The sequence below is a fragment of the Zonotrichia leucophrys genome, chromosome 5 (assembly GCF_028769735.1).
Source record: "Zonotrichia leucophrys gambelii isolate GWCS_2022_RI chromosome 5, RI_Zleu_2.0, whole genome shotgun sequence".
Taxonomy (NCBI): Eukaryota; Metazoa; Chordata; class Aves; order Passeriformes; family Passerellidae; genus Zonotrichia; species Zonotrichia leucophrys.
The window spans coordinates 10,118,260-10,141,582 of NC_088175.1; the positions used below are offsets into that span (position 1 = coordinate 10,118,260).

The following is a 23,323-nucleotide window of genomic DNA, read 5'->3' on the forward strand; positions in this document are numbered from 1 at the left end:
TGTCATTAGCTCTGGGACAAAATAGGCCTGTGTGATACTGACAGCATAGATACATCTTCTAGCAGGGAAGATGAGGAGCGTGTGGGTGGAGAGGGTTGTGTACGTCTGCTTCTTCCCTCATGGCTGCCTTCTCTCCTATTTTTTATGTTGACTGACAAATAGGTACAAGCTATGTCACTTTACTATTTGTGTCAATTTTCCTACCAACATGAAGTTCATAGCTAGCATAAACCTTAACATGCATAATGCTTATTACCTTCCCTAGTACCATTGTTGTCCAGTGAGTCTATTACACCCTTGCCTGTCAGCTGTTGTCCCAGCTTGGCTGCTGCAAAGGGGTCTCAAAGAAGGGTTTTTTCCCCCCTGCAGATACATACTGCTCTGCCTACTCTTTCTGTGTAATCAATAGTCCAGACTCATTCCAGGGCAAACCTTAGAGGTTCTAAGAATTTGATCTAAGAATAAAAGAGATAGATCTGATCTCTGCACTTGGGCGCCCTGAAGCCAACCATTGCGAATCAAATATGCAGCTCAGAGCAGCCAGAAGACTACTTCTAGCTCATGCCTGCACCTAAAGTAGCTCCTAGAAGTCCCCAGGCAGCAGGGAGCACAAGCCATGTCCCCCTGGTGCCAGAGTCTGCACCATTACTGTCTGTGCCTGGGAGATTACCCATGGCAGCAAGCGCCACTCCAGTATTGTTTGTAGGGTCAGGCACCCCACCAATAACACCCATACCCTACCAGTGGTACTTGCCACGTCTCTTGATATAACCCCTTCTGTTCCCAGACTGTCTGGTAATACAGCATTGGTACTCTTCTTCTCATCTGCTTCATGGTTAGTATAGCCGCAATATTATAAAGAGCTGTTTTCACTATTAAAAGGCACAATAACCAGTCACATTCATAATGAACATGCTTATTTTATTTCCTTGTTTTCTTTCCTATCTATTTTTTTCTTCTGGTTTTTACAACACCAATCATTATTTTATTTCTTTGCTCATGTTCCTGGTATATATCTGATCTCTGGTTGCAGGAGGGGTCAATTCTTGACTAAAGTGGGTTAGTCTGTTAATAGGTATTAAGCACTTACACAAGTCTTTGTACAGCCTTGAAATATGCAGACAAATGTACTATGGGAGAACAACAACAATTAATAAACATGACATTAAAAAATTTCAAATATTGCTATTTTACTTCTATAATTCAGAGTTAAGAATTAAGTGGTTCAAGCAGTAGTGTCAACAAATAATTATTAATTTACTGCTCGTATACATTAGATCGGCACAGTAATGCCAGTAATGAGTTTCAGAAAGCCCTCTGCCTTCAGCTTGAGCAATTAATAGTAGGTTATGTCTGCTAGGCAGAGAACCTTTTGGGAAGGCTAGACATTCTTCTCATGCAAAGATGTTTATTTCAAAACTTTTAGAAAGTGTGTTGCTTCTACTCTGTCAAGTGTGTAGCTCTTGTGTGTCTCATCACTCTTCTAAAAAGCTCTCTCTTGACTCCCTCTAATAGCTCTGTTATCAGTCTTGGCACATTTTAGCTGAAGTTCCTGTTATTTCATAAATAAAATACAGGCTATCTATATCATACCTTTTTGAGTTTTAATAAATTAGGACAGAGAAACAAAAAAATTGTTTAGAAGCTTTTTGTAGAGGAACCCACTTCCCAATTAAAATCACAGTGAAGAAAAGCTCTATGGCAGTGAAGAAAAAATCTATGGCATTCAAATAAGGCAATAAGAAAACATAAATTTAGTGTTTCCCAAACACAAAATTAGGTGTAGTAAACTTGCCTACATCAGGGCATTCATAGCAAATCTTGACAGGATGCTTTCTTCAGATGCTTACACATATTTGTTATCTACATCAATCTAAAAGTACTGCAGATTTTCCTAGGTGACAGATAGTTCTCTGACAAAACCAGATCTTGTGGCTTTCATTCCTGTAAAAATGTACAGCAATGCATTTGGAAGTAAATCCAAGAAACTCCAACTTTAAAAGGGGGGGGGGGGGAAGTATATTCACACAGAAAGCTAAACTGTAATTAAGAAGAAAAATTTCAGAAATTGAAGTAATTATCAGCTCAGGGAATGTCCCCTTGCCAAAAAGAACAATTCCACAACATTAAAATTGTAACAAGAAAGGACAAGGAGAACTTTGAGGGAAATGTCACAAAATAATATACTCTTTTAAAAATAAATCATTTCAAAGAGCCTGAGGGACCAATAGATGTTCAAAGTGTAAGTGTTCAAGGGGGCAGTGGCAAAACAGAAAAGCTCAGTCTATTGCACATGGGTTTCCTTTGCAGTGGCTGAGCTTAAACCACTATTCCAAGTTGTACAATAGAATAGTATTCGGGGGGGAAAAAGTAGTCAAAGAGCAAGTAACAACAAATTACCCTGATTATTTAGTATACATGCAAGAGCTTTTAGCTGTCTCAAGAAGAAAAATGTTAAGCTTTCCACACTGGTGCAACTGTCGGTTAAACTGTCTCCATACCACCCTAAAAGGAAGTGAGAAATGTGACATTCAATTTTTTCAAAAAGATGCAAGCATCTTGAGTGCAGACTAGTTAGACCAACTTCAAGTTTTTTGAAACTGCAGAATTTGTAGTTCTAGGAATAAGTATGACAAAATATTGAATAATAAACATGTCTGTCATAGAAACATAGAATCTAGGTTGGAAGATCAGCCCTTAAGATCAACTCTAGCCTTTAATCCAAAATAGTCAAGTCCAACCCTGTCTACATCCCCACATCTTCAAAATTCCACCAGGGGTGGTGACTCAACCACTTCCCTGGGTGGCCTGTTCCCGTATTTAACAACCCTTTCCATGAAGAATTGTTTCCTAGTACTCAATTTAACCACCTCCTGCCCCACCTGCCCACTCGAAGCCCCTCCCCAGCACATCTTGAAGCCATATTTCTTCTTCTATCACTTGTAACTTGGCATAAGAAACTGACCCCCACCTGACTACGCCTTCCTTCCTCCCTTCAGAGAGTTGTAGAGAGTGACAAGGTCCCCCTTTCAGCCTTCTTTTCTCCAGGCTAAAAAACTTCATCTCCCTGAGCCACTCTTCATATGACTGACTATCTGGACCCTTCTCTAGCTCTCTTCCCTTCTCTGGACTTTCTCCAGCAAAGACTCAATCAAGTCTTTCTTGTCATGAGCACAGCATTTGAGGTGTGGCCTCACCAGTGCTGGCTACAGGGGGACAATCCCTGCCCTGGTCCTGCTGGCCACACCATGGCTGGCACAGGCCAGGATGGCATTGGCCTTCTTGGCCCCCTGGGCACAGCTGGCTCCTGTTCAGCTGCTGTCAGAGGGCACCCCCAGCTCCTTTTGCACCAGGCCTGTAGTATTGCAGGTGGTTGTTTTGGCTGGATGCTTTGAGAGACAGTATCAAAGGCTTTACTAAAGTCCAGGTACACAACATCCACAGCCATTCCTCATTCCCTCACTCAGCTGGTCACCTTGTCAGAGAAGGAGGTCAGGTCAGTACAAGTAGCACCTGCCTTTCATAAACCTGTGCTGGCTGGGCCTGATCACCCAGTTGTCCTCTGCATGCTGTGTCATAGCACTCACGAGGATCTGCTCCATAACCTTCCCTGGCACTGAGGTCAGGCTGTGTCCTGTAATGCCCCAGATCCTCCTTCTGGCCTTTCCTGTAGATGGGCAGCCCATTTGCCAACCTCCATTTATCTGGGACCTCCCTAGTGAGCCAGAACTGCTGATAAAGGATTGAAAGTGGTTTGGTGAGCTCTTCCACCAGCTCCCTCAGTACCCTTGTGTGTGTCTAAGTGGTGCAAGAGGTTACTGACCATTACCCCTTGGTTTATGAGGTTTTCATCCTTCCCCCTGTGTCTGTCTTGCAGCTCAGGTGTCTGGGTACCCTGTGAACAATTGGCCTTTTTATTAACAACTGAGGCAAAGAAGGCACTGAGAATCTCAGGGTCTTTCTTATCCATTGTCACAATCTTCCTTCTTGCCTCCAATAAAGGGTGGAGGTTCTCTTTGGCTTCTTACTGCTAATGTATTTATAGAAACATTTTATTGTCTTTTACAGCAGTAGCCAGAACTCTTTGCCAAAGAATTCTTTGAAGAGCTGGTATGTCCACATTTTGTAATGGTTTGGTTGGTATATGCCACGTACTTCTGAAAACTTACAAAATTCCTGAGGGCAGGACCTAAATCAACCATAAAGTAGTAGGGAGGGAATACCTTTTACAAGCAGAGTTCAGGCATGCATTATTCAGAGAAGTTAGAGATGACATCGGACTTTAATATATTGTGACATCGCACATTTTTCTGGTGGTTTCACCTTGTCCAGTGGGAAGGATCTCAGAGTACTCAGTGGCCTGCTGATCAGAGGAGAATCACTAAATACAAGGCAAAGAACACAAAGGGAAAAGCCCTTGTTTTATACTTTGCATGGTGGTCTCAGGTTACTCATTGCCCCTCAGGACAGAGATTTTGCAGTGATGCTGGATAGGCCACTGAATGTGTCATTTCTATGCTCAGTGACAGGGAAAAAGGAAATTAAGCAGTATGAGATGTGAAGAAAGGGAAAGAGAGAAAGCATGTGTATTTGTGTACCCTATATATGTATTCTACTGTGTATGTGTAGCCACTATTTACTGCCAAAGCCTAAGAGCTCATTTCCTCTTGCTGCGCCCAAGGCTGTCCAAGACCTCTCAGGGCACTTTTATTTCCTCAATTAACAGCAACACTTCTATCAGTAGGAAATGTCTAAAAATCTAAGCCAAATTATATGACTCAGTACTTTAGAAGCATTCACTACAAAAAAAAAAAAAAAAGGAAAAAAAAGGAAAAAAAAGAAGAAAAAAGTGAAAAAGTGTGGGTTTTTCTGAGACTTTAAAAGGGTCTTTTTATCACTTTGAAAGGTTGAAGGAGGTGAATTTATATTTGCCTTCATATTTGCAGTTTTGTTCTTTTTGCAACCATTAATTATACTTGCAATCAAATTAATGCCTTGCTATTTACCAGTGAACCTTCACAAAGATTCTAACCAGATCTGATAGCTCTTTTTTAATGCTTTTGGGTTTTTTTCTTATATTTCTCTATCAATTGTATTTATATACATTTTTAAAATGGGAATATCTCATTAGTAATATTTTTTTCCCATCAGATTCAAAGCAAACTTGAATAAAATTTATTTATTAATGTGAATTAGCTCTCAGTATACCAGTTCTAAACCATTTTTCCTCAGCATCTATTTCCTTAGAGTATATGATAAATCTGGTTTTATCATATCATGAAAAAAGGCAAATGAGAATGAAATTATGAGTGGCAAAATAAGGACATCCTCATTCCTCAGGTCCTCTACAACTGATGCAGAGGATTTTCCATCCTGAATTGAAGAACTGAGTGCATGATACAAACTTTCCTGTAAACAATTGTTTTCTTTCCAGTCAGACTTTTCTATGACTGCCTTTAAATAATGTTCATAGTCCCTTACTTTTATTATCTTCATATGAAATAAATTACCTTTCTCTCCCAAGAGAAATTTCAATACAATTATTTTTTTACAAATTGTGACAAAAATTATAATTCTCAGCAAATTTCCTAAAATTATTTTGAATTTTGTTTTCCATTTTATTGTTAAATAATAGAAAAATCACTCACTTCATATTATCTTATAAAATAAAAATTAGCATGGAATATTTTCATAATTTCTCTTTCAAAATGTTGACAAAGTCAAATATTCAAGAAAATGTGAAGGTTTCTTTGACTCTGCTTTCTTACAGGGAACTTCTCTTTCAGACAGCTTCAAATAAGTTTTTCTGAGAAAGGATTTTTGAGTGGAACATTAAAGGCTACAGGAAGAATCTGGACACTTGTGCAATCTAGGAAATTTTCTCAAGTGTGGGAAAAATGTTGAGCATTTATGAAGTAGTTATAAGTAATAGAACACTGAAGTTATAGCTTGGGTATAACCCTACTACCATCAGATATAAGCTGGGGCCTCCAGATCAAAGGATTTAGGGACTTCTCAGCTTTGGCTGGCCACTGAATGCTATAGAGCAGAAATAAAAATAATTACTTTTACACTAAACTGTGAAAATAAATATATTTAGAACATGCTGGTAAAAAAATCTTCTTTTGTAGACAATGAATCCTCTTAGACATAGTCTTGGCTTCCAGGATTCTGTTTCTGGTGAGGAAACCCTATTCACTGTGCTTCAGAAATTACTTCAGGAAAGATCCTGATTGCTGAGAGATTTCCGGAGATCAGGGAAGACTAAGTGCCATCTGTGCTGTAATATTTGGGTGTTGGGTTTGGAGCTATAGTAATTAAGTGTGTGGAGGCGAATTAGAAAAACAAACGTGTTTGTTAAGAGATTAATTCAATCATCATTAGTATGAGAGTCGGAGCATTCACAAAGGCCAAAGACCGGTTCAAACTGGTTTTCATAATCCCCACCCACCTAAGTTCTACCAAAGGCATTAATTTAAAAACATTGCATCATCAAGTAAAATAAAATACTCTCACTGGCTGATCAATGAACCTAAGAGCAGGACATCGTCACCTAGAAGTTTTTGTGACCTGATTAACCTTTTTGCTCTCTACGGCTGAGCCCCATTCTTGCTGACCCCAGCCCTAGAAGTGACATAAGGCTGTGCTGCTCCATCCAAAAAGACACCTGGGTATTCTGTGAAAATCAGTCTGGCCTCTCCCTCATCCCCAGAGGTTAAGTTTCAAGGAAGGGTCTTACTGGGAATGACTTCTTCTATAATCTTCAACAGGCTCTCTTTGCCATTGCTCTCCAAGAAAATGGAGGAAACAGGGGTAGAGGAATGGTGTGCCAAGATGAGAGTGGTCTGCAAGTGACTGTGTGTGATGTGAGGAAAGGCAAGAAAAGAATGTCAGAGGAGATATCAGCATGTAGGAGACAACACTAGACAGGGTATTGTCGAGTTTGGATTAGGGAAGTTTTGTCACAGTTCCAACAGTTTTGCTGTAAAAAGTAAGATTTGAGATGCTTGTGTAATAGTTGTTATATAGAAAAAAAATGGCTTTGTTTAATTTGTCTGCATATTGATCTAGAGCAGGATTTTTAACAGCTATATGGTGTTGGTCTAGATCTTCTCCCAGCATGGTTAAAAGCAGTGGCCGCAGCAAAATTTAATCTACTCTATATCCATTCAAAATAGAATTGAAACCTGCCTCCCCTCAGCACTTGTTCCCTGGTGCACTCCTGTGTTTGTACCCTCATTTTCAACAGAGCTGTTCTGACAAGGTGTAATAAAAAAGGTAAATTTGCTCTGGCTTGCAAGACCACTTTCTGTGTCCTTTCTTTGAGAATTAGCCAAAATCCATATGGTGTGCTTGGACAACTGAGCTTCTGAGTCACAGAATAATGTCATTACTGTTTACTTCAATCCACTTTGACCAACTTTACTTGATCAGCTGTGTGATTAAAGGTAGATATTTGATTCAGTATCACTCAGGAGTCCACAGGAGGTAAAGAAAGCAGTTCAGATGGTCCCAGATAGCAGGGTCAATGGACCAAATGGGAAGGTGAAGAAGAACTTTTTAATGAAGGCTGTCAGAATTATGTTAGTTGCTTAAGTCTTGAATTACTCATTGGGATGGTTCTTGTTAAGTATATTTTCATGTTGTATAGACACACATTTATTAAAATTTTAAGTACTCTATTGCTGTTGGAAACCCATAATTAATTGATTAATTCCTTTCTTTCTTTAACGCAAGAACATTATTAGGAAAGAAGGAGAGACCAGTAGTTACAAAGCATTGGGTTGGGACTTGGGAGTTTCTGCTTCCCTTCCCAGCTCAGTCACAGGTTCACATTACAGAGACAGCTTCTTGGCTGCTCATAGCTACCCACTGAGCTATAGTGACCATCCTTCCTCTGAGTGTATGTACTGACCATCCTTCCTCTCCTAGCTTACATAGTCAGAGCAGGAGTTAGCTGCCTTACCACAGGTAAACAATACGATTTTAAAAGCACAGTACTGGATGGGCAATAGATGAAGAGGTTCAGGTGAAATAATCAATGCTGGCATGATGCTTGGTTCAAACTGAAAGAAAAAAAAAAATCAGCAAGTGCAAAGGTCTTATCCTTCTCTATTTTCCTGTATATGGCTCTTATGCTGTAGGTGCTGGCAACAGATATTTGCATTTTCTAGACATGAAAGAAAATTACCTGGTAAAAGGATTGATTTGTGCTGTGTCATGGGGTGCATACAGGGGCACTACTTGCAATACTTGGGTGTCCTTAATCACCCATCCCCATGCTGTAATATACCTCAGAACTACCACCCCTTGAATACAAATGCTAAGCTTACAGGAAAGAAGACACTTTCTGTGAAGCCCAGAGGACTTTTCATGGAAGCTTGCAATCAAGGAAATTTTCAAGTTTCACTTTGAAGCTGTACAAAGATGTATCCTGCAGACCACAGATTTTTCAAATTTTGTATCACTGTTACCAAGGAATGTGTCATGGAATAAAACTGATAAAAATGATCCTGTCTTCATTAAACTCAATAAAGAACTAAAGTAATGCTCAAGACCTTTGAAAGTAAGTTTTTATTTTCACATCATCTAATCTCAGTGAGTAGGTTAGATGGGTCATTTTTATCTTAAAAGTGAGAAAACTGAAGCCTATTAGTGTTAGTGATGTTCCCAAGGCCAAAACTGAGCAGCCTAACTGAGACAGTCATCTATCCTGAATTTTCAGTCCAATGGTTCTCTCATCAGGTGGTCCATCCCCATCTGAAATCATTCCAGTATCCTGCACAGTACTTGGCCAATGAAAGACATTATTGGAGATCTTTATGATCAATAAGATTATTTTGTCATCTATTTTGGTGGCTAGAAAGAACAGAAAATAGAATGCATACTATTCTTTCACAATATCCTAGATGGAAATCACCCAGATATTAAAATCTTGGTAGATCTGTCACGACTAATATTAGTGTTACAGAAATAAGGTACCTTCTTTGAGGTCTGAAAAGAAAATCATTGGTAAAGCTGTTACATGTAGAAATAATGAAAAATCAGTCTTCTTTTGAAAGATTCTGGGGCCTAAATAAAGGTTTCTAATGTTAGAGCAATTTGCCTACTCTCCCGCCCCTTTTACAGGAGATTATGGTTGCTGTGTCATACCCACTAACCTGCACTCACTCAAGCAGCAATAGGTGTTCATTTGTTACTGGTGCACCATACATGTAGCAAACCTGCTCCATTTTAGTGTATAATTTGCAACTGAAATTGGTTTTCCAACTGAAAAATTATGATGAGTGTTCACTATTGGTCATTGCCATTGGTAATTTTTTTTTTAAATTCTCATCCCTTTACTTAGTTGATATGAATGATGCTAATTCAAATGAAAAAAAAGTTCTGTGAGCAGAACTTACCCCTCCTTGTGCAAATTTTCCTCACTATATATAGACTATATGTCATCCTAATTTCATAGTCCCTTTCTAAGCTACTGAATTTTGTCTTTCTGGCAGTACAGTAGAGGAGATTCTCTAAGAAGTACTGAAAACATGGCATGACCACTATGTGCAGATTGGGCCTTTACTCTTCATTATATACCTCATCCAGACTAGAAAAAACATAGTTCACCAGACATGCATACACCTCTAATCTTAGCAATTTTCCTGCGCTCTGGGTGCCCGTTCCTTCCCAAAGACTATAATATAATTCAAGGCAATCAGCAAGGAAATGGAGGGGAAGGTAGTGTCCAGTTCCTTCCTAGTTCCATACTCCATTTCCTTCATATTGCTGCTTTGTCAGTCTTCTTTCAAAAGAAGACTGATTTTTCATTATTTCTACCTGCTTGTGCTTGTGGTCTGTATTTTTTACACTAAAAGTCTTTGTTTAAGTTACAACATAACAGATTTAGAGATAGAAATTTTTTTGATATTTGAAGTGACTTGTGTATTTGTGAGCCATAATCCCAGAAGAGTTTTATTGTTGCTAAATTGACACAAAACTCTAATTTCCTTACCTAAGGTATAGAAGCAAAACAAGAACATTGGACAAGTTGGATGGTTCTCTTGTCATTGAATATACCAGTTATGACATCACACCGCAACAATGGTTAATTAAAAACTCTTTAAACCTGATCTGGAATGCTCAATTCAAAACAAAACAAACTGTCTTGAAGATGTTTCAAGGTATTAGCAAATGCATGAAATGAATATATGGCTCTATTTCTCCTAAAGACGTCAAAATGTGAGCTGGGGTGTGGTGTAGAAACTGACCTACATGAACTATAGAGCAGTAACATGGACTCAAGCAATGCAGACACTGACGTGGTTTTAATTATCAGAAGGAATAAAACACATCCATTTTGTTATTTCCATGTTCTGTACTTTTATTCCTATAAAAAATAAATAGTAGAGCAAAAGATCCAGTTCATTAGATAAATGATCAGTATGAAGCTGGTTAACATGGTTTCATGACTTGGAGTTGAAACTGTGGTCAGCAGGGAGGTGGGACTGTGATGGCTCAGGGCAGTGTGTGCTACACCTGGCATGCCTGCGTCTGTCTGCTCATTGTTTTAGTTTCAAGCTGCTGTAGTACCTTATTTCTGCTGCTATAATGAAATGGTAAGGAAATGCCTTGTTAAAGTTTAGCTTAACATTATTAAAAACAAAACAGTAATTACAAGGCATCACAAATGAAAGAGAAAACAAGAGGCTTATAACCATTTTGTAACACAGTTCGTCCTTGACCACCATGACCTGTTATTCACTTGGGCTTTGATGACTAAAATAATCTCTGTGTTTGTGATCTTTACAGCCAGAGTTAGAAGGAGCAAGTAAAAAAGGAAGGGGGAGGGGGAGAGTGGAAGAAATATAGAGGAAAACAAAGAAGGGGAGTGTCCAGACAGTGTTTATCTATGTTCTGTCTCCATGTTTATCTATGTTTGTAACAACAAAATTACACATGTGAGTAAACAAGTACAAAGAAAAGAGTCATCACAAATGGGGAAACGTATTTTATGTCACCACTCAATCATGGTCTTTATTGTTAGCTGGAAAAATTCAGTCATCCTAATCCATCAACATTTCAGTCCTGTTGGGAAAAGGTAATAGAAACAAACAACACTTGTTTTCATTTGAACAATTTAAAACTGTGTGAGAGGGTAGGGAGAATGAGAAGTGGGTGAGCACACGCAGTACTCCAACATGTGGGAGTAAACAGCCTGATCCTTGTATTCCCACCATTCCTGCCCAAGGCAGGAACTGAGATGCACCCAGAACCGAGAAAGATGAAGGGACCACATCAGCCAGGGTGGGACATCTATCATGGAAACCTGTCTATCACATACGCCCTCAGTGGTATTAAGCTACAGAGTGAAAAGGTACAGGCAATTACTTTGTTATCCATATACAGGCTGAGGATCATGCAGGAGATCTGTCTCAGGGTAGATTTTGGAAGAGCACCAACCTGACTGATACATGGCTGTCAGCTCCATGTGTGCTTCATCGCAACACAGAAGGTCTGACTTCTGGCCCCAAGAGTTAGCGCCTGTTTCTAGTGATTTCAGGCACAACCTCCTGCTTCCCAGTAGGGTCCTGATCACACATTTGCACTTAAGCTCCTCCACATGGTCAGAGGCAGCAGAGAGGATGTCACAGCTGCTATTGAAAAGGCTGAAGATTGTCAACTTCTTTGGCTGAACAACAGAGATGGTCCTTGTGAACCCTGTTCCATCAATATTTGCTTTGTTTCCTCCTTTATTTTGGTTGGCTCTAATTTTTATCGGGTCTGTGTAATGTTTAACGTCTCTAATTAAGCAGAAGATGATGAAGCAGTATAAGTAACAGTGTGGGGAACAGCATGGTCAGCTGAATGCAACGGGGCTTCTGATTTTGTAAGTACTACACACACATTTTTGTTTTTAGAGAGTTGGAGATGATGCTTTCTGTAGTCAGTGGAATTTTAATATTAGGTTAATTTCATTTCTCTGTTGTGATTTGGTTCTGTGTGGATGTTGCAATGAAATATTAACCAAGCAGATGTGCAAGGGACCAGTGGGACCTGCTGTTCTGGGGAAATATGCTTAGACTGAAATCAAACTAAAAAAACCCTTTGAAGTCATGGTGACTTATTAAGTACTTGTTAAAAGAGAATACTGATGTAATCACCTTTCAGGTTGGAAACAGCCTTCACAGTGACTCAAAATTAGTATAATCCCACTAGTGACTGAACAACCAAGTTCAATTTAAAAACTCTTCTGGTGACTTAATTTATAAAGCAACAATTGAATTGCTAAGGCCAGGCTCTCTAATTAAGACTGGGGTGATTGTAGGGGGTAGGTGGAAGGCCACAATTTAAATTTAATTGCCCCTTTTCCTCCCATAGACAAACTAATATGTGGTCTGGAAGAGAATTCTTTTCTAATTTGCATTAAAAGTATTTCCGGATTTAACAAAGCCTTGACAATTTCTTCAGCTTTGAAATGTCAACAAAAATATTGGTGTCAGAAATCTTCTAATCTCAAAATTTTGAAATTAACATGTTTTTCATTTCTGAAAGGAAAAGTATGTGAGGAAAACTTGATGAAAATATTCAGTGCTTTCAAGCTTTTGATAGAAATACTTCTTCTAGATTTCTGTAGAAAGTTATGATACCAGGAGAAGATTTTAACTGATCTGTTACAGCAGAAGTTAAAAGCATGCCTAATATAAGTTTGCTGCAGAAAAAAAAAAAAACCTGAACCATACTCTTTGCTTCAGAAATTCTTTAAAATTTAGGCTAAGCTCAATATGGACACAGGAAGTAAAATTATTTTTTTCTTTCTCACTTAAGTGTCCAATATCTCAAATAACTAGAGAAAAACAGACTATGACATGTTTAACATTAAATACATTTGAAACACATTTCCTACTATATTATTTCTTCTTTTTTCCACAGTACATAGGAGTTGTTTGGGTTTTGCCTTTTTTTTTTTTTTTTTTACTATGAAAAAGAGGCAGAGTTCTGTTTAAAAGTTATCTGCAAATAGTTTTATCACATTCCAACCTAGGCCATACTCCATCTTTTGTTTTAAGGAAATTCAAATTTAGTGTTACCCCTTGTTATTGTGGGTCACTGCAGTGGGCCCTGGCTGATCTTGGGCAGACTCAGTACACTCAGATCCTAGCAAATATGAGAACACATAGCTATCTTTATGTTTGCTATGAAAAAAAAAAAAAAAGAAAGACTATCAATACAAAAATAAAACAACTGGTTAATCACCAAGAATCCTTGAACTTGGGCTGCCATCAGAAACTCTAAATCTTTAGATAGTATATACAGTCATCTTTCACATCTAGGAATGAATGTAGAATCAAGAGAACTTTACCACAGACATGGGAAAATACACTCCTGAAAGAAAAAATATATAAATAGGCTATATTTGCTGGAAATCAGAAGACAACCCATGACAGTAGAAAAGTTCTAGAAATGTTTTCATGCTGAATATGTGAGGACAAAAAGCTTATTTCATTGACAGCTTGTTACAGTTATGAAGAGGGTTTATATGAGATGCCTCCCTAGAACTGCAGGGAACTGAATTCAGTAAACCAGAGATTTGTTCCAGCTCGTGTGGAGAGCAGGTGGCTCATGTGAAGTATATCATGTCAGCTTTAGGAGAACAAGAATAATGAAAAAACTTGTAATCTCCAAGGGAATTAATCTGTGTCCTTTGGTGTCCAAATGGGATGATTGCTTCTCTCCCTCTTTGACCCAGGTCCTTCCCACATCCCATGCAGGTTAACCCATGGTGAGGGGCACACCACCATGTAAGAAGTCACAAACACTTGTCGCAGCTCCCCCAAAAGGAAGATTCCTTCATTCCCAACATGCACCTCATTATCTGACACAAACCTGATGCTTGCTCATGTCATTGTGCCCACCTCTCTGTGCACTGCTGTCATGGCACAGGATGCTCCAGGCTTTTGCTTTGGAGTTCATGTAGTTCACTTTCTTCCATCACTTATCAGTTTTGGCCAGTAACTGGCCATGTGAGCAAGTAGCCATGAAGTAAACAGGGGTGTGATTTAACAAGCACAGGATAGTCCATGATAGCTCTCTGTCCACAAGGAAAGTGAGGGAATTTCCTCAGTCCCAGTGAGTAGTGAGCTGCCTCACATTACCTTACATATATCAAATTGCTTTTGGGCAGGTGCTGTGGAATATTTGACGTCTTTGAAACCCACACCCTGCCTTATCTTGTAATAACTTGCATGTCTAGATGTACCCTATAGAAGACAGTGTTTTGGGAAGATAATGTCATTGTGAACAAAGATTATTACAGACTGTAGCTTTATATTTTCATTGCCAATGGAAAAAGTACTGCTTTTTCAGAGCAGTTACAATGGAGTATTATGAATTTCTTATGCCTGACATTTTAGTCTATAATTTATTAGAATTTGTTACATAAATTTGACATTGTGCCCATGAGAACTTTAAGCTTGCTATGTACATAGATATTTACAGTTGAACTATGCAAAATTTGTGCTAACAAACTATTGATTATTTCTTACTACCAAGCACATCATTAGCATCTGACTGTTTAATGACTGTTTATTTTGTGGCAGAACAATTTGAAAAGAAGATGAAGTTTCCCCAGTGCCTGTGTTTACTCCTTGCTGCTCTTTGTGCTGTAACCCATTGCTGCCCTGAAGACATTTGCCATGAAGTCAACAATACTAATCTGCAAGATGGAAGAGAAAATTTATTAACATATAGCTGTGACAAGAAAGGCTCTAACCATGCAGATTTTGTATTTAGATTTTACAAGCAGGTTTCATCAAAAGAAGATGATAAAAATGTGTTCTTTTCTCCTATGAGCATCTCCACTGCCTTTGCCATGCTGGCTGTTGGTGCTAAATCAACAACTCTCTCTCAGATTTTTGAAGGATTGGGCTTTGATGACCTGACTGAAACTCGCATAAATGATGTACATGAAAGTTTTCACAAAGTTTTGTCAGTACTGAACTGTGCTGATGTTAACATCACATTAAATATAGGGAATGCCCTTTTCACAGCGACTGGGTATGAACCACAGGAGTTGTTCCTACAAAACACCAAAAAATTTTATGATGCAGATGTTTTCTCCAGTGATTTTCATAAACCAGAAGAAGCTACAAAGCAAATCAATAAATATGTAGAAGAGAAAACTAAGGGGAAAATTCCTGAATTAGTTGGTCATCTTGATCCAAGTACTGTACTGGTTCTTGTTAATTATATTTACTTTAAAGGTAAGATGATTAACATATATTTCAATAGATAGTTTTGATACAAAATAACAATTTTAGGGAACTTATGATGATTTATTACCAGAGTGACAATTTAGAAAAGAGCTAAACTGTGCAGGACCTTTCAAGTAAAGATTAGATCTGGCCAAAAGCAGAATATCTGATTGTTGAGACATACTGATTTCTTTGTTTTAATTTAATTTGCTTGAAAGCTATGGACAGAAAAGTTCCACCCTAGTGGATGCCTCATAGACAAGGATGCACATAGTCTCACTGTTTGAGGCCATAATGACTAAAGATGTACATGCCAGTCAGACTTGGTGGACTGACATCCTTGCACAGGGACCCCAGTTTTATGATAGATCTACTAGGTGCTCTGCATGAAAAACTGGGACATAATATCTTGAGGGCCTGTGCTTCTGGAGCCTTGCTCAAATGTTAGGACTCTTAACTACTGATGAATTCTACACCATGCAGAGTGCAGTCAGCTTGCATAGGGTACAGCCTAACAGAAAAGCCATGAGAAGGGCCTATGACTGAATGCTTGATTGTTTTTAAATGGCATGAAAGGCATTACACAGGCTTACAGTCAAAGAAGGACTCTCAACTGTCATCAGCCTTTGGTTGTTCTTCAGCAAGACATTGCATGTGCACACAAAATATGATGAGCTTACTGCACAGTTAGAATGCTTTATTGGGTGTTATGGAGGAGGTTGAAGTGATTTAGAGAGCCTCTTCTCCCATCAATTTACCTCCAGTATCCTACATTAAAGCTGGTCTAGTTTAAATGAGCCATTCTTCATGATCTTTGAGTGCAACAACATCTCTTTTTCCCCATTAGCTGCCTGGGAAACGTCTTTCGATCCTTTGCGCACACATGAGGATGATTTTTTTGTGAACCCAAATGCATCTGTTAGAGTCAACATGATGCAGCATGATGGTATCTCAAACGTTTACTATGACCCGGAGCTCTCCTGTGTGGTGGTAGAGCTTCCTTATCAGGGCACTGCACGAGCATTGCTTATTCTGCCTGATGATGGAAAGATGAAGCAAGTGGAAGATGCTCTCTCCAAGGAAACGGTTTGTAAATGGGATGGCAAACTTGTGACCAGGTAACTCTTAGAATATGGATTGCTACATTTGAGCACACATCACTCTTTTCAAGGGAAAATGCCAATTTCAGATCACCTCCCACTGGATATAAGGTCCTGATTTCATAAAGGGACGTTTCAAGCAATTCCCCAAAAGAGTCAGAGCAGGGCACAATCACTAAGAAACTGCAGGCTCTGTGACCTGACAGAAGGGGACACAGCATTGTAACAGATGCCTCAAAACTTGCTTGGCTACTTTTTGACTCCTTACCTCTTCTTTCGTGGTGTTAACACGATTCATATTCCTATTCCATAGCGAATATGTCCTAGATTTTATCCTCCTTTTCCCTTACTTGAGGCTTTCCACTGTCCAGCAGACTACTGTCTGCTTACTCTCTAATCCTTTAGCCAAAAAAAACTCTACTAGCTGCTCATGTGGCACTGGGATGAAAGAGAGACAATGAACAAATTTGGTTATTTTCCCAAAATCACATAGACAGTGTAAATTCAAGAAGATGGTGCATCTCTCAGGAAGCCAAAATTGCTCAAGGAATACAAAGACTACCATCAAACAAATGCGCAATCAAAAGAATGCTTTCAAGTGTTGCCGAGTTGCATACACCCAGCTGGCTGTAAAGAGGCTGCAAGGGCTCACTGCTCTTTTCTTTTCTTTGATCAACAGGAGATTAAATCTGCAGTTGCCAAAGTTTTCTGTTAGTGGGTCTTACGATGTTAAAACCCTGTTTGAGCAAATGGGCATTACTGAAGTGTTCTCAGGTAATGCTGATCTGTCTGGAATTAGTGGCAACCACAATCTCCAGGTTTCGCAAGTAAGTAGACAGAGCTGGTGATGGGATGGTGGTTGGCTGATTTGATCAGTTGTGTCTGGGATTTTTAAAGACTTTATTTCCCTCTTTATATTACTGAAGTTGTACGTAAAACTCACAATGACATGTAGGGGCTAGCTCAGTAATTGTGTTTTTTTACAGAAAGAATCTACCAGCTCACTTTTGTATTACCTTAATGCTGTTATTAAAAAGCTGGATATTAAATACATAGAGATATTAGGCAACACTTTAAATAACTTCTTTGCACTGGAATATAAGAGTTTACATGAAGTTGTGTCATTTGTAAACTACAAATGAGGAATTCATCATGATATTTGTGTTGATTAATATCTCAATTTTTAATATTCCCAAGGTTTTCAGGAAATCTCCAGTTTGCAGTAGCAGAATTTGACTGTGACAGTTTGAGCTATGATTTAATGCTGAAAATGCCAAATACTGCCCTATATTACCATTTAAATAACAGGTTTTAGTTAATCTTGAAATAAGAGAAATTGTTGCTAGTAGAAGTCCAAACCATCTAAGAAATTAAACTAGCTTGTACATGGGGTATTTTTATCCCACTCTACTCAGCACTGTTGACAACGCATTTCAGTGTGTCCATGCCAAATTTTGGCCCTCCTTGCTCAGTCCTGGCATATAAAATACTCCTGTTTCAAACTGTTGGAGATTTATCATACAATAAAATTTAATCTACTGGATTATTACTCCTTTCTTCTCCTAAATGTTCCATAAGAAAAGAATTTATTTTACTCCTGCTTCCTGTCCCATATATAAACCACAGTGTTTTCTCCTATTCTGTGCAGGCAATTCACAAGGCCTTGCTTGAAGTTGATGAGGCTGGAACTGAAGCTGCAGGAGCCACTGCCATCATCTTTACCAGAGTTTCGTTTACTTCTCGTACCATCAAATTCAACAGGCCCTTCCTTATTTTGATCTCTGACAAACAAACTGGCATCACACTTTTCATGGGGAAAATTGTTGATCCTACTAAGGAGTAATAGCTGAGTTATTTGGCACAGTGATACTGGATATGGGTTATAATGGCTACAGCACTTGCAGTTTTGGGCTAGGTAGCTCTGCTAACTAGTCTCTGATTGAGGGATATTCAGAAGTAAATAAGAAATTTTCAAATAAATTAGTAAGGAAAAAACATTGTAAAAAATCACCATCAACTGACACTTTTTAAATGTAACATTTTCCCCAGCTGAATAGTTGTATTGGGTTTGCATGGTAAGGTTTTGGTAGTGGGGGCCTGTGGGAGGCCTGTGGGGAGGCCTGTAGGGGTGGCTTCACTCAGCAGCTGCCACAAGTTTCCCCCGTATCCAGTATCCCGACTGGAGCCACTGCCAGTCAGCTCCAAGGTGGATCTGCTGCTGCTGAAGGCTCAGCCAATCAAGAATGATAGTAACACCTCTGTGGTGACATATTTGAGAAGGGAATAAAGTTATTTTGCAGAAGTAATTGAGGCCAGAGGAGTTCAGAGTGAGAATAAATGACGGAAATCATCCTGCAGACACCAAGGTCTGTGGGATCACCCACTCTTGCAGTGGAGCACTGGGGCTAAACTCCATAGCAAACCTTGAGGCACATTGCACAGCTGCTGCCTCAAGGAGAGGCTGACTTTGACAGCTTATATCCCACTGCACTGCTCTCATGCCATTGCACATTGACCCTGGATACATTTTTTGCAAGTGGAGTTGAGTCCCCGTCCCTAGGAAGATGAGTCTTCTGAATGTACACTGCTCATTTCTACAGTGATCCTGGCAGTCTGTTTTGAGCACTGCAAAGGTAGTGCAAGCCCCAAAACAACAAACAAGTTCCCCATCCCTGACATCTCTCTGGCCTTCTGACCTGTTCTCCCAAACTTGGGCCACCTTACACAGGGGTGCTTTGCAGGGGCTCACTGGTGTTTGTAGGATTGGGTTGGTGTATGGGGAGCTGTGATTCTGACTCAGGGGGACTTGGAGATTGCTGCCTTGTGTGAGTCCCTTTGCTGCAAATGGCAAGAACTCGGTGGAAGCCCTGAGCTATTGCTCCTCATGAGGTAAGATGGCATCACTCAGGGAACTGGCAGAGACAACACCTCTGTGCAAAGAGCAGCTTTTACAGAGTAAGATCAATGAGAACTTGCCGTGGTGTGAGGCAGCCTCTCTGCAGTGCCCACACAAACCCAGCAGGAGCCGGGAGCAGTTCCTGTGAGATCCCATCCAGATAAATCTGTGCATCAAGACTGATTAGAAGGGAGGATGGTGAGATTGTTATCAAAGCCACAAGATTTTTATCAGAGTGTGGTGGCAGAAAAACAGGTTGTTGGCCAGTTGCTAAAGGGAAAGAAGTTAGGAAAAATCCAATAGTTGCTAGGACAGAGCAAAAGCTTTAGGAAATCACACACAGAGCAACTTCCTTCCCCATCTACCTCCCAGACCTTTGGGTTTGAGATGGTAGGAGAGCAGCTGCATTGGCAGTTTCCCTACTGGTCTATGAAAAATGGCTGCTACTAGCAAAAGTATAAAATGGAATAGATAACTCTGAATGCTGGTTTGGGACTTACCTACCAAGCTGTGGGGCATCTCTACAGTTGTCCTCCAGATGAGCAACTTCATGCTCCAGATCAGCAGGTTGACCTGAATTGTGGCACCAACTGAGGGTAGAATCCTAAATCCCTCTGGAAGAAGGGGATGTGTAGGGGACAGTAAACTAATAAATCTTGTGCCAAACATACATCAAAAGCAGAAAAATGCCTACAGTTCACACTATGAAGGTCTATAGAGACTGGGCACTGAACATACCTCACTGATGTTACTCCCAGCACAGTTTTGATAATATTCTTTAGGAACTGGATAATTCTGGAAAGCTTGTGAAGGGAGATGGAGTATTTTTTCCTAATTCCAAGAAAATCTGTCTTGGTCTACTTTGCATCATTTGTCTTTGCAGTTTTCTTTTGTCTTAATATGTGATAGGGAACCCTCTTCTAGTGTTATTAAAGGTAGACAAAAAAGGAAGAGTTCTGATAGACATAAATAACTAAAATTTTCATTTAGGGACTGTGTATTTAATCTGTGGTAAACACGTGTTTTATGGTGCCTCTCATTTATCTGGAGATGTTTTTATTCCTCTACAATTCCCACTCATGCTTTCTCTCAGCCTATGGGGGCAGTTGGATCCAAACTAAGCCCTGAAAGAACACTAGATTTTCTTAATAAGCTAAAGGTTGTAGCCTTTAACTTAATCCACCTGACCCTGCAGTGAGAGTTAGCAGAAGGGGATAATACAGCTTACAGTGAAGCGTGTGACCACCTATCATAAACATCCAACTCCTGTGGGTCTGTGATCTGACACACTTATGGGAAGTCACGAGGAAAAGGACCTAGAGAGAGTTTAGCTCAGCTGAGAGCCCCTGTGAGGAAAGACAGACCCACAGGGCTGGTCTCTGGAAGGCAGCCTAGCTGTGCCCCAGCACCCCCGAGTGCCAAACTTCTCCTGGCAGCCTATGGGCCATGTGGGAGTCATAAGTTTGTTCTGTCTGACCTTGTTTATGGTCCAGTGGGACTCTGCTTGATGACAGGATATCTTCTGTCAGTAACACTGTTTGTTTGCCACATGGCAGAGTCCATGTAGAATGTTGTTACAAAACATGAAGCGGTGGAACTGCAGGGCCACTGCAATGTGTGTTCCTTTCAGCAGTAAGGAGAGGTGCTGACAATGCCAAAGGGCACAGAGCATTTGGGCAGGTACAGAAGCACCAGTTGCTCACATAAACTCTGCTGTTCAGGTTCTACCAATACTTTGGACTTGTTCCCAGCTATACCATTTGAGTCTCTGCCCTGGTATCTGGAATGCTTTGAACAAGCACATCCACCCTCTCCCCACAGTCATCTGCACAGCCTCTGATCACTGCCATTATTGCAAGGAAATGAGAATTTGGACAAGTTGCAAGCCAACCCCATTCTACATGTTTCAGTAGATTCAGTGCAACAAAAGCTGCAGGCATTTTCTTTGTACTAATTCCAAGCAGAGAATCACTAAGCTCTTAAAACCAGATTGTGATAGTTCCCAGGCACGGTAGGTTTTGAGTGGAGATTCTGAGAATGCAGCTACTCATCTTTGACATGAGTCTTGGTAGTTTGGAACGTAGGAAAAAACCTCAAACAGAGTTAATCCCTAATCCAGCGTTCAAATAATGTCTCCAAAGAACAGAGGCACTAGGATTTCCAACCGCAGAAAAAGTGCAAGAGAAACACAAACATTCTTAAATGTGTGCTTCATTTGAAAACTCTAAACATTCACTGCAGCGGGAGTTAGAACAAATGCAAATTATCAAGAGCAAAAAAGCATGAAGACCACCATGGGCTATGTATCTCTGAGTCCTGTAACACACCCTTCAAATCTTACCCATTCCTGGCTGGATACTGCACATCTGCCCTTACCCACATGGGACTGCTTCCATTAGATGTAAACACAGCATATATATGATATCATTCATTCATGATATCATTAAACGGTTAGCCACCAAAAACTGATCTGGAAATATCCTTCATTAAGTTCCCAGTCCCAGGTATAACAGTGAATCCATCTAAAATAATTTGGTAATTGTACTTTCCTCAGACTAACAATTTTAAAGAAAACTGTAATTCATCCATTTAATGTAAATGTCCTTGATATGACTAACATCTTGGTTACACAAAATCCTCTGATGTTACTGCAAATTATTTTGGTGGTTTCTTGCAAAAAAGAATTTCAGTGATGAAAGTATAGTTCAGTTCTAATGCTGGAGATTAATTTAGCACAAGTGAATAAACCTTACTTATACAGTCTTTATTTCTCTATTTTTTGTTGCATTCAGTTTCTTTTCCAGAAATCATCTGGAAAAAAACTCTTATGATTTATTACTTTACTAAGCAAGAATGCATTCTTCATCATTTGAAAACTGTTAACAGCAATGTGATTCTCATATGGAAGGTCTGAAGAAGACTGTGTGACTGGAGCAAATATCTTATTAAGGAAAAGTTACTATATTGTTTACTATGTTTCATGTAGGAAAAACAGACCACAGGGAAGATGCTCTGATGAAGGAAGAGGTTTGAAATGAAAAATCAGTACAAAAAAAGATCACAGAATCATTAAGGCTGGAAAAGACCTCCCAGGACTATTGAGTCCAACCTACATGTTATAGTCACCATGAGATGGTTGCAGCCAGGAAAGAACCTCATAGCAGGAGAAAATATCTGTGCACAGAGATGATGAAAGATGTAATAGGTTCTAAAATGCGTATGAATGCTGTTAGGTTTGCTGTTCTTGCAGATTCAGATTCTCTAGCCATCAAAAAAGCCATACCATAACTTACATATTCACAGGATGATTACTAGAATTTATTTTTCATTCCTCTATCTTTCAAGTGAGAGGTGAGAGGTCTCTTGGTAAATCTTATAGGTAAAATTTGAAGACATTTTGTGTGTCAGTGGCCCAGCCAAAGATTACTCCCTCATGCCCATGCCTGTGATTGTGCTGTGTGCCATAGCCCTGACATGTTCACAGTGGCACCAAAGGTGACCGAGAAGAGTCATCCAACAGGAGCAGATCTGCTCCAGCACCTCTGTACGCTCTTGGATTGGCAGGCTAGGAAAGGTGGTGCAGAACCATGGCAGAAAGCCCATGCAGGTACATCCTAGATCCCAAAGTGTCCTGTGGAGCCATGATAATGTAAGTCATTGATGGAAATGGAATTGTGCTGACCTGCCAGGCTGTGATCTGCAGAGGCTAAGGGTAATCACATAGTCTCGTATTTTGCCTCCATTGAAGCTGGGAAGAGAGTTGCTACACCATCTCTGATCTGTCAGAATCCTCAAAATCCTAAAATCTTAGAGTGTCAGACTTGTTTAAGAAAAGGGAAATGAGCAATAGAATCATACAATAAATTTAATTTCTTTGAATATATTTATTCAGCTAGTTGATCTTCCTTCTGCTTCTTCACTGAGGCCAACAATATTAATCTGTTGTACAACAACAAATGGTAGCACTTTGCACAGTTTAGCCCTAATGCTTTCTATCTGGCTTTGGAAGCAATAAATTTTAAGGGTAATTCCAAAATATCTATATAAGAGATTTTCCTAGTGCTTGATTATGGCTATGTTTGCATCAC

At 39.6% G+C, this 23,323-nt stretch overlaps 1 protein-coding gene across 1 annotated transcript; it reads left to right on the forward strand.

Annotated features, from left to right (window-relative positions):
• Positions 1 to 11,623: 11,623 nt before the first annotated feature.
• On the forward strand, positions 11,624 to 18,644 carry LOC135448381 (serine protease inhibitor 2.1-like). Its single transcript, XM_064714379.1, has 5 exons — positions 11,624 to 11,875; positions 14,586 to 15,248; positions 16,087 to 16,357; positions 17,019 to 17,166; positions 17,988 to 18,644. Exons 2-5 carry the CDS (start codon positions 14,603 to 14,605, stop codon positions 18,180 to 18,182), a joined length of 1,260 nt encoding a protein of 419 aa, XP_064570449.1. The 5' UTR covers positions 11,624 to 11,875; positions 14,586 to 14,602; the 3' UTR covers positions 18,183 to 18,644.
• Positions 18,645 to 23,323: the final 4,679 nt, after the last annotated feature.